Source organism: Manduca sexta, chromosome 27 (assembly GCF_014839805.1).
Source record: "Manduca sexta isolate Smith_Timp_Sample1 chromosome 27, JHU_Msex_v1.0, whole genome shotgun sequence".
NCBI classification, from domain to species: Eukaryota; Metazoa; Arthropoda; class Insecta; order Lepidoptera; family Sphingidae; genus Manduca; species Manduca sexta.
The window spans coordinates 441,255-456,306 of NC_051141.1; the positions used below are offsets into that span (position 1 = coordinate 441,255).

The 15,052-nt window shown below is 33.8% G+C and overlaps 2 protein-coding genes across 2 annotated transcripts in view; one reads left to right on the top strand and one right to left on the bottom strand.

Moving 5' to 3' along the window:
• The window catches only part of LOC115454897 (carnitine O-palmitoyltransferase 1, liver isoform), a 33,390-nt gene extending 22,416 nt beyond the window's left edge, over positions 1-10,974 (bottom strand). Inside the window, exons 1-3 of the mRNA XM_030183608.2 lie at positions 10,705-10,974; positions 7,685-7,836; positions 7,079-7,215 (exon numbers count right to left, since the gene is read on the bottom strand). Of these exons, the coding sequence (XP_030039468.1) occupies positions 7,079-7,215; positions 7,685-7,825 (278 nt within the window). The 5' untranslated portion in view covers positions 7,826-7,836; positions 10,705-10,974. The remainder of the gene's footprint in view (positions 1-7,078; positions 7,216-7,684; positions 7,837-10,704) is intronic.
• A 451-nt stretch (positions 10,975-11,425) lies between these two features.
• LOC115455536 lies at positions 11,426-14,180 on the top strand. The gene is made up of 3 exons (XM_037444062.1): positions 11,426-11,853; positions 12,680-12,813; positions 13,321-14,180. Exons 1-3 carry the CDS (start codon positions 11,673-11,675, stop codon positions 13,423-13,425), a joined length of 420 nt encoding a protein of 139 aa, XP_037299959.1. The 5' UTR covers positions 11,426-11,672; the 3' UTR covers positions 13,426-14,180.
• Positions 14,181-15,052: the final 872 nt, after the last annotated feature.

The window sequence follows — 15,052 nt, forward strand, 5'->3', positions numbered from 1 at the left end:
TCACTGCCCGACCCGGGGTTCGAATCCTGGATCTGAGAGCATTAGTCGTACCGCTCACGCAATACAACTACGCCATCAAGGCACCGTAAATTATGAGGTTTATATTAGCATTAAATATCCCAAGGTAAGTATCGCCCTACAGGTATATATCACTGGAAGTGTGCAAGAGTGCACCTGTTTGAGCACAGAAATAATGGACAATAGTAATGGTTACTACGCAATTGGCCTGTTTCACAACTTCAGAGTAAAAGCAACTCGTCACATAAATATATTAGCCGACCAAAAACAAAATTCCGCTGTAATCTATGCTACTGAGTAAATCGTTATTAAATAACTACTATCCACATTGGCTGTTGTATACGATAACTGTCATATTCAAATATTTGTAACATGCCCTAATTATGGAAGTGATCTTTCCCGCAAATATTCACAACGCTACAATAATTTAATCAGATATAGTAATTTAAGGAAAAGTATTAGAATTTGAACCATTCTACTGTTCGGCTAAAAAACCCACAAATACTAGTGGAAGCTTCACGATTAAGAACAACGATACCCTCTTTATACTTTGCACGCTACAACGACTGCTTGACTTTGGCCCGAATTGATCTTTTTGTTGACGCGTAATGTATGCGAGGGAACAATCAACAATTGGTTGCATAATGCATATCGTCCGTTGACTCGTTAGTACAATGTAAATCGGGGTTCGAGGACGCGACATCTTTATTATCTGAGCATATTACAAGTAGAATACTTTTTATATTACATATAGAAATGTATATGACAACTAACCGCCATTTTCAATGCCCCAAACTAGCTAAAAAAATTCGACCAATCAGAACGTTGTTTTTTAGATGCGTACAAATGACTTATTTTGATTGGTTCATTCTTGGAATCGGATAGAAGATTGAGATTGGGATCGTTTATTGAAAACGGGTGTAAATAGTTAGGTGCATGTCAAACAGTTTTATTAAGATTTAAGAGCTCTGCATAGTTAAAGACAAAGCACTTCCGCCTTTCATTAAATGCAGTTTGATAGCCTATAAAAAAATCCTTTGTCTTCTTTCTAAACGGTATTAATAGGCCGACGGTTTTGAAAGCCGAAAAATGTCTGCTAGACCCCCCCACACCTCAACATGCAAACATAATTTAGTGATAACGTATTAATCTTTTAGGCTGCCTACAATCCGACCAAGGGTCGAAGTGCGCGGCGCCGATGCAAAGACGCTCTGCGATAAACGCTCTTTATTTTATACCGGATACACGCATAAATAAAATCAAATTGACGTCGCAAGAAATTAGCAGACGCCGAAAAACTTTTAAGTTGCGCAGTACGAGATATCTTTGCGAAGACAGTGAATACAATTTTTACCGTTGGTTTATACTTTATAAGTTGCCTACCTTGGCAAATGGTAAAGTACTTACACCGAGCAGAGGTTGCGTACCTGAAAGGTCTTTTAATGCTGTCTATTGCACTGAACGTACTCTGCTACTTTCGGCCAGCTTGTAAAAGCAACCTACATTATAATTTTATAATTTATCCCATAGTATCCAACTTCGTATCAGTTAAACGTACAGATTTGTAACTCATCTGGTGCGTGTGCGCAGTGCGCATATTCGACACGATTTCGACCTACCCGTTAGCGGCCAGCCTAAACCAATCAACGTAGTAAATAAAATTATATCACATTAATCCTAGATTATCGAAAGATTATACCAAACACGGAACAATATTTCTGATTGCATAAAATACATTGTATGGATATCACACAAAGATAAAATTTAAGTCTGTCTGTGCGTTTGAGATAAAATTTTCACTGAGTAAGGTAATTTTTCCGCGGGGCAAAAACGCATTATAGCTACCACCACAGGAGCGGTTATGTTGGGTTTCACTGGTCTTACGACCCAATGTCGACAATCGGGAGTATAGCATCCGAGCGTGCATTGGACCGAGTCCCTACCCATGTATATCAAGCAAAACCCGCGGTGGCCTTCATCGTAGTACATAAGGGAATGTGTAATAGAAAATCTTAAGATGTTATATCAAAGCTATAACCTATTGTAATATGTTATCTTCTGTAGACAGAGACAGCGTAAACAACGCGGGAAAAGCCCTTTACGATATCATAGACAAATATTCACCCTTTTGAATCATATAAAAATTTTCCAAATTTTTCTACAGATCATTTTGTTTTAAATACAAGACATGTAAGTCACTCCTTTTTTCTATGCCCCACAATTAGGGGAAAGTGGGGCGACACCGGATAGTTAAGAAAAGAACAAAAAAATGTTAGTTAAAACATTATATATTTAAAAAATCAGCATCACTTATCGTAGTACATACATAAGACATACCTTTGGCGCAAAAATATCAGCGATCAATTATAATTATAAGAAGTAGGACTGGTTTTAACAAAAACATATTTCCGGATTCACCCCATACCTATGGGTAAAACCGGATACGCATATTTTATCAACGAGGTGAATATGTATACTACAAAATACCAAAATATATTAATTATTCCCAATATTGCAATGCATATAGCATGTAAAATAATATCTCTGGTGCAAAAGATCCAATACAACCTTCATGAGGCACTCCACTCTCTACTTCAGGCATGCCTTGCCACGTACCATACATCAGTGGACGAGGCTTGTCTGTATTTTTCCCTAACAAATTAATTTTTTGTATCCTCTTGACTATTTTCTTTTATTTGATTTTTTTACCTATAACCCTAGTCTTTGCCTTTCTTTTCAACCTTTTTTTCTTCTTTAACTTTTTTTTTACCAACTTGTAGCTTATACCTTTGACATCAGAACTTTTACTAGAAGGACACTTTCGGAATAATTCGTCTTTAAATTTTCCTGATTTGATTTTTTAATGCGGTCTTGTAATTACAAGACCGCATTAAAAATAAAAATCAAATCTGGAAAATTTTCATTCTTGGGTACATAACAAATAAGCGCTGCCAAAAGATATCCATTCTGTCTTCTAAAACGGAATTAATTGTCAAAACCATGTCAGCCTATTTGCTTTTTTGACGTAGGTCCGTGACATATTTAGGAACTGTCAAAAAATGAGAAAAGATTAATAGGTACAAAACACTAAAAATATATAATTAAACTAAATACTCAAAACATAAATCGAAACTTCGATCACTGGGGTGAAACCGGATATCCGATACAACCCCGTCCGAGTTCACCCCCCAAGTACTATAATTGAAATAATATTCACCAACCCTTTTTTTTAGCTCAGGAAAACACTTCATATAGTTTTAATGGACTAAATATCCATGATATTATAAAAAAAAAAATACAACATGGTATTTACTTATAACCAAAACCAATAAGAATATGTCAAACATTCGAAAATAATAGATCACTTACCTGTATTTTCGTTTTTTTCGTATAAACGGGCGCGATGAGAGTCTTTCCTGGCCACCATTTGTAACCACACTAAGCGAGCGTTTATGAGTGTCGGTCGAAGGTTTAGAACGCGACAGTAATATGCCTACTATGAAAATAGCCACTATCCACTGTTACCCCCTATCCGGTTTCCCCCCACTTTCCCCTACCTATATAAGTAACCACATTCATAATTGAATTACAAAGCATATTACAGTATTTTAAGAAATATATATTCCCGTAGCTCCTTTCCACCTTCCTAATAAACCCGAGCCTAACGTATGCAAGGGCGTTCTCGATGTAGATTAACTGATAACCTAATACGGGCGATATGATTCAGAGCGTAGAGTTCGAATTCCATTTACAACGAGTTTAGATAAATTCAGCCCGGCCGGAGACAACCAGTGTCCACATCGTTTAACGTAACAACGTCTAAATGTAACTAGAAAGTTACATTTAGACTGAAAAAACTAATATAAAGAGAATTATAACAAGTTACTGACCGCTGAATGAGTCATGTGCACATTTAAAAAATGCGAATTATTATTGCACGAGTTACTAGCTTTCGGAATTATTTGCGGAGCGAGATAGAAAGTCTTTTAAATAATTCTATTATTTTGTAGTGTGACGTCATCACAGGGTACCCGAATATTACTAGTTCGACAATTCTATTAGATAACTTGCTGACCCGACAGATGTTGTCCTGGGCCCTTATTCTGTATGATAGTGTAAACGCGTAACGCGGCCGTGTCATGTTATCTTCGAGAAATGTGCGTGGAATGGTATTCTGTAAGCCAAATTTCTATACTCCTAAACATGATGCGTTGTGTTACGTGCTTGTTACGCACTGTCAAAATAACGTGCGGGATAGAGAATAAGGCCCCTGTAATAACTATGAATACACGTGCTCTGTCAATCGCTGATAGTTGTTTCCAACAACTGACAGTTATGTAAAACTAATACTGTCGTTAAGTTTCTTAAATTTTCTAATGATCCGCTCGACTTCTATATTTTTTTCTTTCATAAAAACCTCCTGACAATAACTTACATAACGAAAAAGAAAGCGAAATGCGATGACGAAGGGGAAAAAAAATTCATCTTTATACAATTTGTTGATTAGCATCCACGCCATAATTACGGAGGTTGGTACACTTCATTATAGAACACGAATCAATTAAAAATAAGTACCGAAAATTGTACTTTTAAAAAATAATTATTGATTAAAAATAAAACCACACGTGTAATGGCAATCACCCCGAACTCACCCCGTATGGCATCGATAATTTTCGCGCCACACAGCACACACACATATAAAGTGCTATGACGCGCGCCGCGGCCGCCGATGACTAGCCGTGTCGATTGCAAACAGCTGGTGCCGTCCGTGTGTGTGTGTGTGTGTGCTATTCGCGTTGGGGTCATATTCTGACATGTACGTGGGGGTTAATTCTAAATAATCGTAAAATAATTTAATCAAATAATCAGATTCCCGTTGAAGGTAACACTTACATTGTTTTATTAGATTATGTGTAACCATTACAATGGACACTTCAGACATGGCAGGGATGCAAAGCAACATCTTGTATATGTAGGTATATGTCAGAGTTTAATCTGTTTAAAAAATTTACAAGCTGGATGAAAAAGGAATGGCCAATGGACTTCAGTATGTAAGGTACTTTATTTAGCTATTTTGGACTAAACAAAATAGCTAAATAAAGTTGATAGATTTTAATTGAGGTGAATTTGATTATGAGGGAGACTCCAGGTGTCAAACACGACTTTAGAGACATGATAAATGATTTAATAAAATCATATAATTGCTAAAAAAACAATATAAAAATGAAACAGCTGCTTAAAATATCACAACACTTCTACCAATTAACAAGTCTTAAGTAAACCAGAATATAACCTTTTTTGTATGTTTTTTCTTTTTTATATAAAGAATCAAAACTGGTAAACAAGATTATGAAGATCAAAGTATCGTTATCATAAATCTCAACCTATCTCTTTAAATGATAATCTGATGTTACATAAAGTATTTTGCTCAAGAAGTTTCAATGTAATCTCGTCTGCATTCCATCTATCACCCACACTACAATCCATGCTATACTTAAAGAAGGAACATATCTAAAATATTTTAAGTCCCCAAAATCTGTCTGTCTTATGTGATCAATTTATCAAAATCTACTGAATGGATTTTTGTACGGTTTTTACTAAAATATAGTGCAATTCTTGAGGAAAGTTTAGGTTAATAGTACATTACAGTTTTATGTAAATTGACTAAAATATAACTACTGTTGAAGAATCGCGTGGTTGTGAAAAATCTCGTCGGTTCGGATTTACGCAGGAAACCTTTGTGACTCCGATTTCAAAACGGACCAAGCCACGGGCATAGCTAGTTTATATAAAATATCCTTTCCAAATTGATTATAAGTATTGTTTGGAAATAACATTCCCTTTAACGGTGAAGGGAAACATCGTGAGGAAACTTACATACTTTAAAATTCTCCATAAGAATTTCGAACGCATTTGAAGTCTACAAAGCCGTACTTGGCCCACATGATGGAGGTCTATATCCTCTCAGTAACAGAGGATAATGGGATTATTATTTATATTATGTACTGGTATATTTTAATTCCATAACTTATAAACTAGTATGGATTGTTTGTATGTTTGGACGTGTAGGGTAATTATTGAAACTAATGGCTAACTCTGAAAATTCTTTCACCGATATAAAACTACATTCCTTTTCCAACTGATTTTTTAATCCCCAAAGAATAAATACTAAACCACTACATTTAGTTAGTTATAATTTCAGGATATATATTTTTAGACTATGGAGTTTATTACTGACTATGTTAATAATATCCCTATGAAAATTCTCTATATAGTGATCCAACAGTAATTAAATTTCAAATAATATATTCAGGCCATTTTTCACGCCAGTCTTTCGGCATCAACGCGGCCGAGTCGGCTCATATCCGCCAAAACAGGAGAGTTTCTACCAAGGTTTTATTTTAAGTACGTTAAAAATGTTTACACGCACGTGTAATGTGTTGTATAAAAAAATGACCTCGAAAATAATAGCATCGAGAAGCCGCTGTTGTCATGGTTATCCATTCAGTGCCTAATTGTGTTGGCTGATGCCTTCACTGGGGGCCTGTCATTTAAACATCAGGACGCGTGTGCCGACTACGAAGGGGGACCTCCATTAAATGTGCCATTTTGTTTGCTGTCATTGTCGCGTGTTTGAAATATTACTGGCACATATATATTGCTCTTTATTCAAATATGATTTTTTTACACATTCTTTTTTTAAATTGTAATTTAAGAAAGATGTTCTTATTTCATATAAAGATTTTTATTGCAGTTGCACAGTAGCATTTAGAAAGATACATCAATGAGTTTTATCGATGTAAATAAATACACGGTTCTGTTTCGAAGTTTAACAGTGTTAATTCTTTATTAAAGAAAACAATTATTAGCTATTGAGTAATATAAGATTTTTGCATGGGTTTGTATCAATATTTTAGATTCAAATTAGCATCGTGCTTATGGTATACCTGTCTAATAAACAGTTGATTCCAAAACAACCTACACTAAACCGTAATGTATCAAAAACAAGAAGGGGACATTTTGTCCAGCAACGGACATAATGGCCACTAAAAAAACTCACCCCGGCAGTATTGCTAGCATCTTTTGTACTAATCCAAACGGTATGTTGAAACCTCCGAAGTGTGCGGCGACTATCAAGGTCCACAACACGTACAGGGATTGCAAATGGCCAGGATACACTCCATTGTGCACGTTGTTCTGTGGAATTGAACTTGACATTGATTGCTGTGATATTTGTGGAGGTCACACGTCTTGAGGGGCCATAAACGCCCCGGTTTAGTTATGTAAACTTGTTATAAGGGGTTTGTAAGCGATAAAATCAAATTAGATATTGAATTAAGACAAAATATTATAATTAAAATAATATGGCAATGTCGATTTCAAAAAAAGAATTCTGTTAGCTAATCTAAAAAATAAAAATTAATCTGTGATATCAAAATAAAGGTATTTTTCTAACTTTGTTATAAAATAAGTATATTATTGTGCAAAACGCAACAGCAACCTGTTGCTTCACATTGATTTCTTGAGACAGTGATACTACTCCAGCGAAGCCGGTCCATTCATCTTGTAATCAAAAAGATATCTACAGCATAAATCTAGCAAGATCTTTACTAGAAGAAGATATTTACTAGAAAAATTTATTAAATATGTGATTGTCACAACTTGCCCTGAATCTAGCCAGGCGTTTCTTCCATGACCGTATACCGGACTCCCACACCAGGTACAAGACTTCCCGGTCGAAGTTGACGTCCCACCCGTCGTGGGTAATCGCGAAGGAAAAGGCGACAGCTGAGTGCGCTTCCGCCATGTTGTTTTAATCTGCAGACAGAATGATAAATTATTACTATTTGAACTCGCATTGTATTGAGCACACAATGCCTAGGTGCTGTCTCGCTATGTGTATTAAGAGGATATTTGTATCTTAAATATAGATCGTAATAAGAGGTGGCAAATGTAGGGTTGTCTCTAGTTCTAGATTATCTAACATCTGGAGTCTTCAATTAAAATTGAAATAATAAGTGACATATTTTCTGTAAATTTAATACATTTATTTCAATATCTAGAAATATCAACCACTGGATATAGCAATAAGTACTATTCATGGTGTTATTGTCTATTCAATAGTTCTAAAGACTTAATCATAATGAAATATCGCTGTTGGATGTCGAAAACAATTCGCATGGCAACATGTTAACATAAATTTTATATTTATTTTTCTTCACATATAAACAGCAGTTAATCATTTACATAGCATTTAAATATAGTAATTTTATAACTCTAAATATGAATTTTACAAAAAGCACAAATAATCATGTCAGGCAGGCTCAGATTTCCATATCATATTTGAGATAGGGACACCAAATATTTGTAATACACATTGATAAGGTTATCATATACTGTAAGCATATTCAATGGGAGTTTTATATAAAAATTAGAATCCCTAAAATATTTATTTTATAGCCAAATAAATAATGGTATACATTACTCAAATACCTATTACACACACCCATAAATAACTATAAGTACAAACCCCATGAATCGCGAAATGATTACAAAGTAATAAAACTATTTATTTTAATTCTATGTATGCTCAACATATTCTACTATAATAATTCAGTGTTTCAAATTTATCAGTTTATATTGTCTTTTGTTTTACAAGAAAAACACTATATTACAAAGTGTCATTTACTAATTATCATGACTTATTAGATTTTAAATCTCATAACACTCTATAATTAGTGATAGGTGACCTTCAAGCAAGAATGTAACTTTACTTTATATAATACTTAGCAGCAGACAGCAGTACCCATCCAGTCTTGCATTCTAGACATTAGATATAATGCATTCACTCAGTATATATACAACTAAAATACCAGCCAGCATACAGAAAAATAAACTAACATACAATTAGAATAGATATTTCTATGAAAAGCATTGATTTCTGTGACCCACTCTTTGCAATGAACTAATGTAGGCTGAATTTAGAATCAATTGCACTATAACTACAATGAAATGCGTTGATGGAATTTTCGGTAAATCAGACTGCCTTGGTGGCAGACTGCACACATGGTCCTGCAGCGCTCTGAGGCCCTGTGCTTGATTCCCAGGTTGAGCGAAGTAATATTTGGGGTTTCCTGCTCAGTATCAGCCTGGAGTGTGGAATTTGTCCCCAATGTGGCGGTAAGCTCGCCCCTATCACATCATGGGACAGAACACATTTGGGGAAAAGTGGGTGCCTTGGTTGCGCCTCTACATACAGCTTGGGGAAAAATGCGTGTGTGTCTTTCGGTAAATGTTTATGGAAAACAGTAATCATTCACCGTCAAATGACCCACTTATTTGTTTGCCCTCTATCATAAAAAATACAAATTCATGTAAACTGCTGAATGCACTACATTTAACTAGTCTAGTAAGCATTGGTAAGACCTTGGCCTCCTTGACTTATGTTTATAAATTTCTTTCACAAACATGATTAAAATATACTTGTTTATGGTGACCTATGCAACCATTTTTTCTGTGACTTGTCAGACTCTTATTTTGTTAGTAGACATTGAGATTTTAGACAATGGCTCACTAAGATGAATATGTTTATTACTGAAATTGATATGTTTTGGATTATTAGCTGTATTGTATATAATGAGCTAAACATAAATTAACATGATTAAATAAGTGTACTTATTTAATACTAAATTGTGTTCACAGCTTCGCTTTATCTTGGTGTCTCATGTGGTATTTGGTTTATGTTTTTTTTTATTTTTTTTAAATGGCATCAATGGTTTCAGTGTCAATTATTTTCTCATGAATATTACTATATTCTATTCTACAATCACATTTGTGACTCTCACATTCTATTCTAGACATATTATAACCAAAAATTAAGACAATTCGCAGTATTCCTTCAGCTCTCAAAAATCGATGAGATTCTGTTCTTCCAAATTCCATCAAGTAAATTTATTTTGGATTGTATGTAAGTAATGCCTTTGCTCACCTTCGGGATAAAAGGGTTGGCACATATCATTATATTATATGTGTTTACAATTCGCCATTAGCAGTTAGCCTACAATGGACTGTGGACACTGTCTGAGCTAATTATGCTAATTACAATTTATATTAACTTTCACATATGTATCCATTACGCAAAGTGCGAACATACATCATAAATATAAAAATCACTTCTATGTACATAGTTTTGAAAGATTTTTTTTAATTTAATTATAATGTGATAGAACAAAGATTTTACAAATTAAAGATGTTTTAAGCAATCAATGTAATTATTACCATTAAATATTTTTATAATATTAAATCCAAATTTTAAAAACAAACAACATAATACGTAAAAGTGAAATCGCTGCACACATTCGCATCGGAAGTTATAAATACGCGGCCAGTGTCCGCACGCACACATGTCAAACAGGAGTCAAAGTCTAAATGCAGAAACGAGACTACGTTTTACGTAAATATACGAATAAAAAATCAACATATCTATGCGTAACGTTCAATGAAATACTTAATAGAAGGTACAGCGCACTATGTAATATAAATATATTATATTGTATATGAATAGGTCACATGCTATCCACGTAGAAATTTTTTGTGAAATAATTATAGCCAACTGTGTCATCGATTTTACTAGCCTCATAGAGTTTTTGCGAAACAATAAGTTAAATGCAGTAAAAAATAGCATACCTTATATATACAGCACAGTCAGGTACCACTTGTTGATGAATAAGAAAAAAAATCAGGTACTGTATAGACTAACAGTACCTTGCTTGTAAGGTTTAAACACAACTCTTACGCATTTTGATATGTAATAAATGTAAGAAAATTTATTTACTTCTATTTATACAATTTTGATTATTTTATACGTTCATAAGAACAGTTATTAATTCGAAATAATTTTAAAAAATATATGAGAAATTGAAAGTGTACACGTGCACATAGGTATAACTAACGTAAACGAGTGAAAGAAAAACACTTTAGTTGTTTAAAAAAATGTTTAAGTTTTTAAAGTGTAGGATAATGGATACTCGTCTTTTGGGACCGTTTCTGATGTTTTAACTGATATACATTTTTTCTAATAAATACCAAGTGTTCTATTATACAAAATTAACAACAAATGCTGCTTTTTCACTTACCGACAATAGCCCACAGGGGTCATATAACATGTTAAATAGGATAAGAAACCCAGTGAATAATGATCTAGTTGAGCGTCAGATATCTATTTCATGCCTAATAACAACATAAAGGTACCCTACTTACAAGTAAAATATTGTTTATATAATCTTGTGTCCCGAAATAGGGCTTTATCCATTGAAAGAATTCTAGGCATAATTAAAAAAACTAGGGAAAACTAAAATCATAAGTGAAAACACCGTCGAAGTCATAAGTCATAACCGCAGATGTCATAACTGTCAGCATGTCAATTGTCAGCAACACGGATGTAAACATAAAAAAATCTTTGTTACCTACGATTGGTTTATTGTATATTGTACTTATTGTAAATACCAAATTCTCTTACATTTACCGTTTTATCATCGGATACAACTTTGTTTATCATGTGAACTAAAAAAATAAAAGTAAGTGAAAAACCGAACACTAATATTAAAAAAAAACATTAAGGTTGTCTCCTACATATTAATTCAACAAAAAACGAAATGTTTATAAGTTTAATCTCATATTGGGCTAGAAAGAAAACATACGCAATATGCTTATTAGTAGTAGTGGGGTTAATTATTATAAGTTTATACCTTAATAACCTGCAGCAACAATATGACAAGACTCTGACATCCGAGCGGTGCATATCGGAGCTGAAGTCGGTGAAATATCAACTAAATGGTAAGGTTCTCACTACATACTTATAAACTTTTAGTGTTTCATTTCAGTTCTGCACGGCCAATAATTTTAATTGTTAATAACGTGCATTTGACTAAATTCAGACTTTTAGACGGTTTTCGGTGTGTTGAGAGGAGGCTCGGAAATATAGTTATTTCATTATTTTTATTGCTTGGAATGACGAGACGAGCTTGCCGTTCGCCCGGTGGTGAGAGATACAACCGCCTATAAACAGCAGAAACACCATCCAAAACCTTGAAATACAAAGTATTGACTTGGTATTCCACTGTGCTCACTATTCTGAGACATGAGATGTTAGTCTCATTATGTCCAGTAGTTACACTGGCTACAATGTCCTTCAAACCGGAACACAACAGTGAATACACACTGCTGCTTGGCGGCAGAAATAGACATTGCGGCGGTACCTAACCAGGCAGACTCTCACATTTGAGAGACCTAGTACCAGTAAAATATTATAGCGATGTTGGCATTTTATATATCAAACTAATTATTATTAAAGTTCCTTTCACAGTAATTTAATCATCTTTCAATTAATTCATGTGAGCTTAAAAATAGGTTAAAGTATCTTTAAAGAAATTTAAAATCCTTAGAAAACATCACATGTTCGCAGGATTAGTTCAGACTTTTATCTAATAACACTTTTAAAGCTAGCATGATAAAGTCTACAATATCAAGAGGGTACCAAGTACCAATCAGTGTTAGAAATAGAGAGTCCACCTTTTTCTTTCACAACACAGCACATAATATGCTCTTAGTTCTACATAAAATTGGATTTAGAAATATAGTGAATATATCCGATGTGTTCCAGTTGTAACGGAGTATAAGAATCGCATTGACAAACTGCTGACAGACACACAGAAGTACCAGGAGGCCGACAAGGAGAGGTTCAAGGATGTAATGGAGAGCTGCTTTGCTATGAGGCAGCAGAGCGTTCTATGCCAGGTATAAGATTCATTGTTTTTTTATGCAGTCATAGCAAGGTGATGTAACTGCAACTGATGGTAAGTTGAGTAAATTCCATTTGAAATATGATTTTATCTCTCGCCATTACAAACTATGCCAGGCTGTTTGAAACTAGATATAAACAGGGTGATCCCTGAACATGACACACTTATATGTGCCATTATGTTAAGTTTTACACCTTGTGTACGGGGATCGTTGTTGAGGGATAATCGTCTCTTTTCAATCAACATTCTATCGGAAGAGGCTAAGGGTTTATTAAAAAAATATTTTGATTTTATAAAAATTTTGTAGGCATGGATAAAAGTGGACATAGGGAGCGACATAGTCGTGAAATAACGACCAAGCTCCTTAAATAAACATTAAAAAAAAAACAACATTCTTATGGATGCCACTCCGCTTACCATCGAGTGTAGTGCGGTCACTACCATTAACATATTAAAAGAAGCACAAACCAAAATCATTTATTGATCCTTCTCCTATTTTTAGAATCAATTTGAAGATTTGCAAGCAGAAAGCAAGAAACTTAGAGCAGATTATGAGAGAGTTTCTAAAGAGCTTGAATTACTTAAGAGTCAATCAAATCCAAGGTAAACTGAACCATTGCTTGTAACTTGTAATGAAACCCAAAGAATTTGAATATATATTAATCATAATCTAGACTCAAATACATATATATATATATATAAAATATAATTCTGTATGTAATTTCTAAGCAATATGATATAGGTGTTAGAAAATAGGAAGTTCTCTGCTGAACCTTGCCCTTCCTTAAAGATTTCCACAACAACCTATTCAGCAGTGGACAAATGTGGAAATATTGTTTTAATTTTTATGTATCCATACTTAATAATTATAAATAAATCAATTAATTCCTTCAATTTTTTAAAAATACTTCTATAATTTAAGTAATAACTTTAGTAATCTTTGAATACTGAAGCTTAATACAATATAATCTAATTCAGTAATTTAACACTATAACCTGGTTTCATTATGATATTTGTTTTTAATATAATGTAACAATATTTTAGTAAGCAAAACTTAAAATATTAAAAGCCACATTTATTATGAATGGCTCCAATCTATGTTCAACCATTAAGTACCTTTTGTAAGTCTGTTGAATTGTGATTAAAATATACCAACACATACAGGGTAATTTTGACATTGCGTTATTAAATGAAACCACATACTCATCTCTACCTCTGCTAACGTTATACCAAAAATCATCCATAAATGACGGATATTTATACAAAAAATCCCGATTTTGTAGTTTAGTGTGAGTATGGCGTGTGCGTGAGTGTAATTCAGACTGAAAGTGTGATGTCGCTGCGACGAATTCTCCTAGAGTAGTAGTAGTGACATCAGGGCGCGTAAAATTAAAAATATTTTTTTATTGATATATATTTTGTTCGAAACTTACACATTTTTTATTTTACATCTACAGTTCGAGTAATTTAATGTAAAGTGTTATTTTCAAGAAGATAAGTACATGGTTTAATTTAGTAACGTTGCCTGTATTGAATAATTAATGATTGCTGTACAAACAATAATATAAGTTATACTACATGTAACCTAGACTGATTTTAGAATAATTTAAGTTTAGGTACTTTTAAAGCACATCATGGGGGTCAAAAAACATTGAATGTCATTTGTATTTAAATTCTTATTATAATCAGCTGACGAGTTCTGAACGACTCTAATCATTTCGCGCACTGCGATTAAAACTACATGAAGTTAGTGATTTTGGTTTTAGATTCAGAAATTATTTACTAATCGCCGTTTTTAATAAATGATTCCAATATCCTTTTACGATCCATCGCGGCAACTGACCAATCAGAACAGAGTTTTATTATACATGTAGACAAATTACGTATTTTGATTGGTTTATCAGGATCGGGTCGTAGATTAAGATTGGGATCGTTTATTGAAAATGGCTGTAAACAATGACGTTTTACAAATAGACACGTCATACACTAACAAAATGGCACATAAAAACGGCGCACTATTTGCTATATTCACGTACCTGTACATATAATTACAAATTGGCTCGAAGAAGGAATAAAAAGATGCAGTACACATTCGTTAGAAAAGGATATATATACATCGACAGTTACGTTACAACGTTAGTGCCGCACGCTCATTGGCTGATAAGTCGGGCAATTACCTTACTTTCGTCTTGCCAGTATTGAGCTCGGACAACGTATCTATGTAATAAAAACAT

Excerpts from the sequence above, each read along its gene's own strand:
- LOC115455536 (XM_037444062.1), top strand. The coding sequence starts at position 11,673 with ATGTTTATAAGTTTAATCTCATATTGGGCTAGAAAGAAAACATACGCA. Across the intron at positions 11,854-12,679 it reads GGTGAAATATCAACTAAATG|TTGTAACGGAGTATAAGAAT; the intron begins GTAAGGTTCTCA and ends GATGTGTTCCAG. Across the intron at positions 12,814-13,320 it reads AGCAGAGCGTTCTATGCCAG|AATCAATTTGAAGATTTGCA; the intron begins GTATAAGATTCA and ends TCCTATTTTTAG.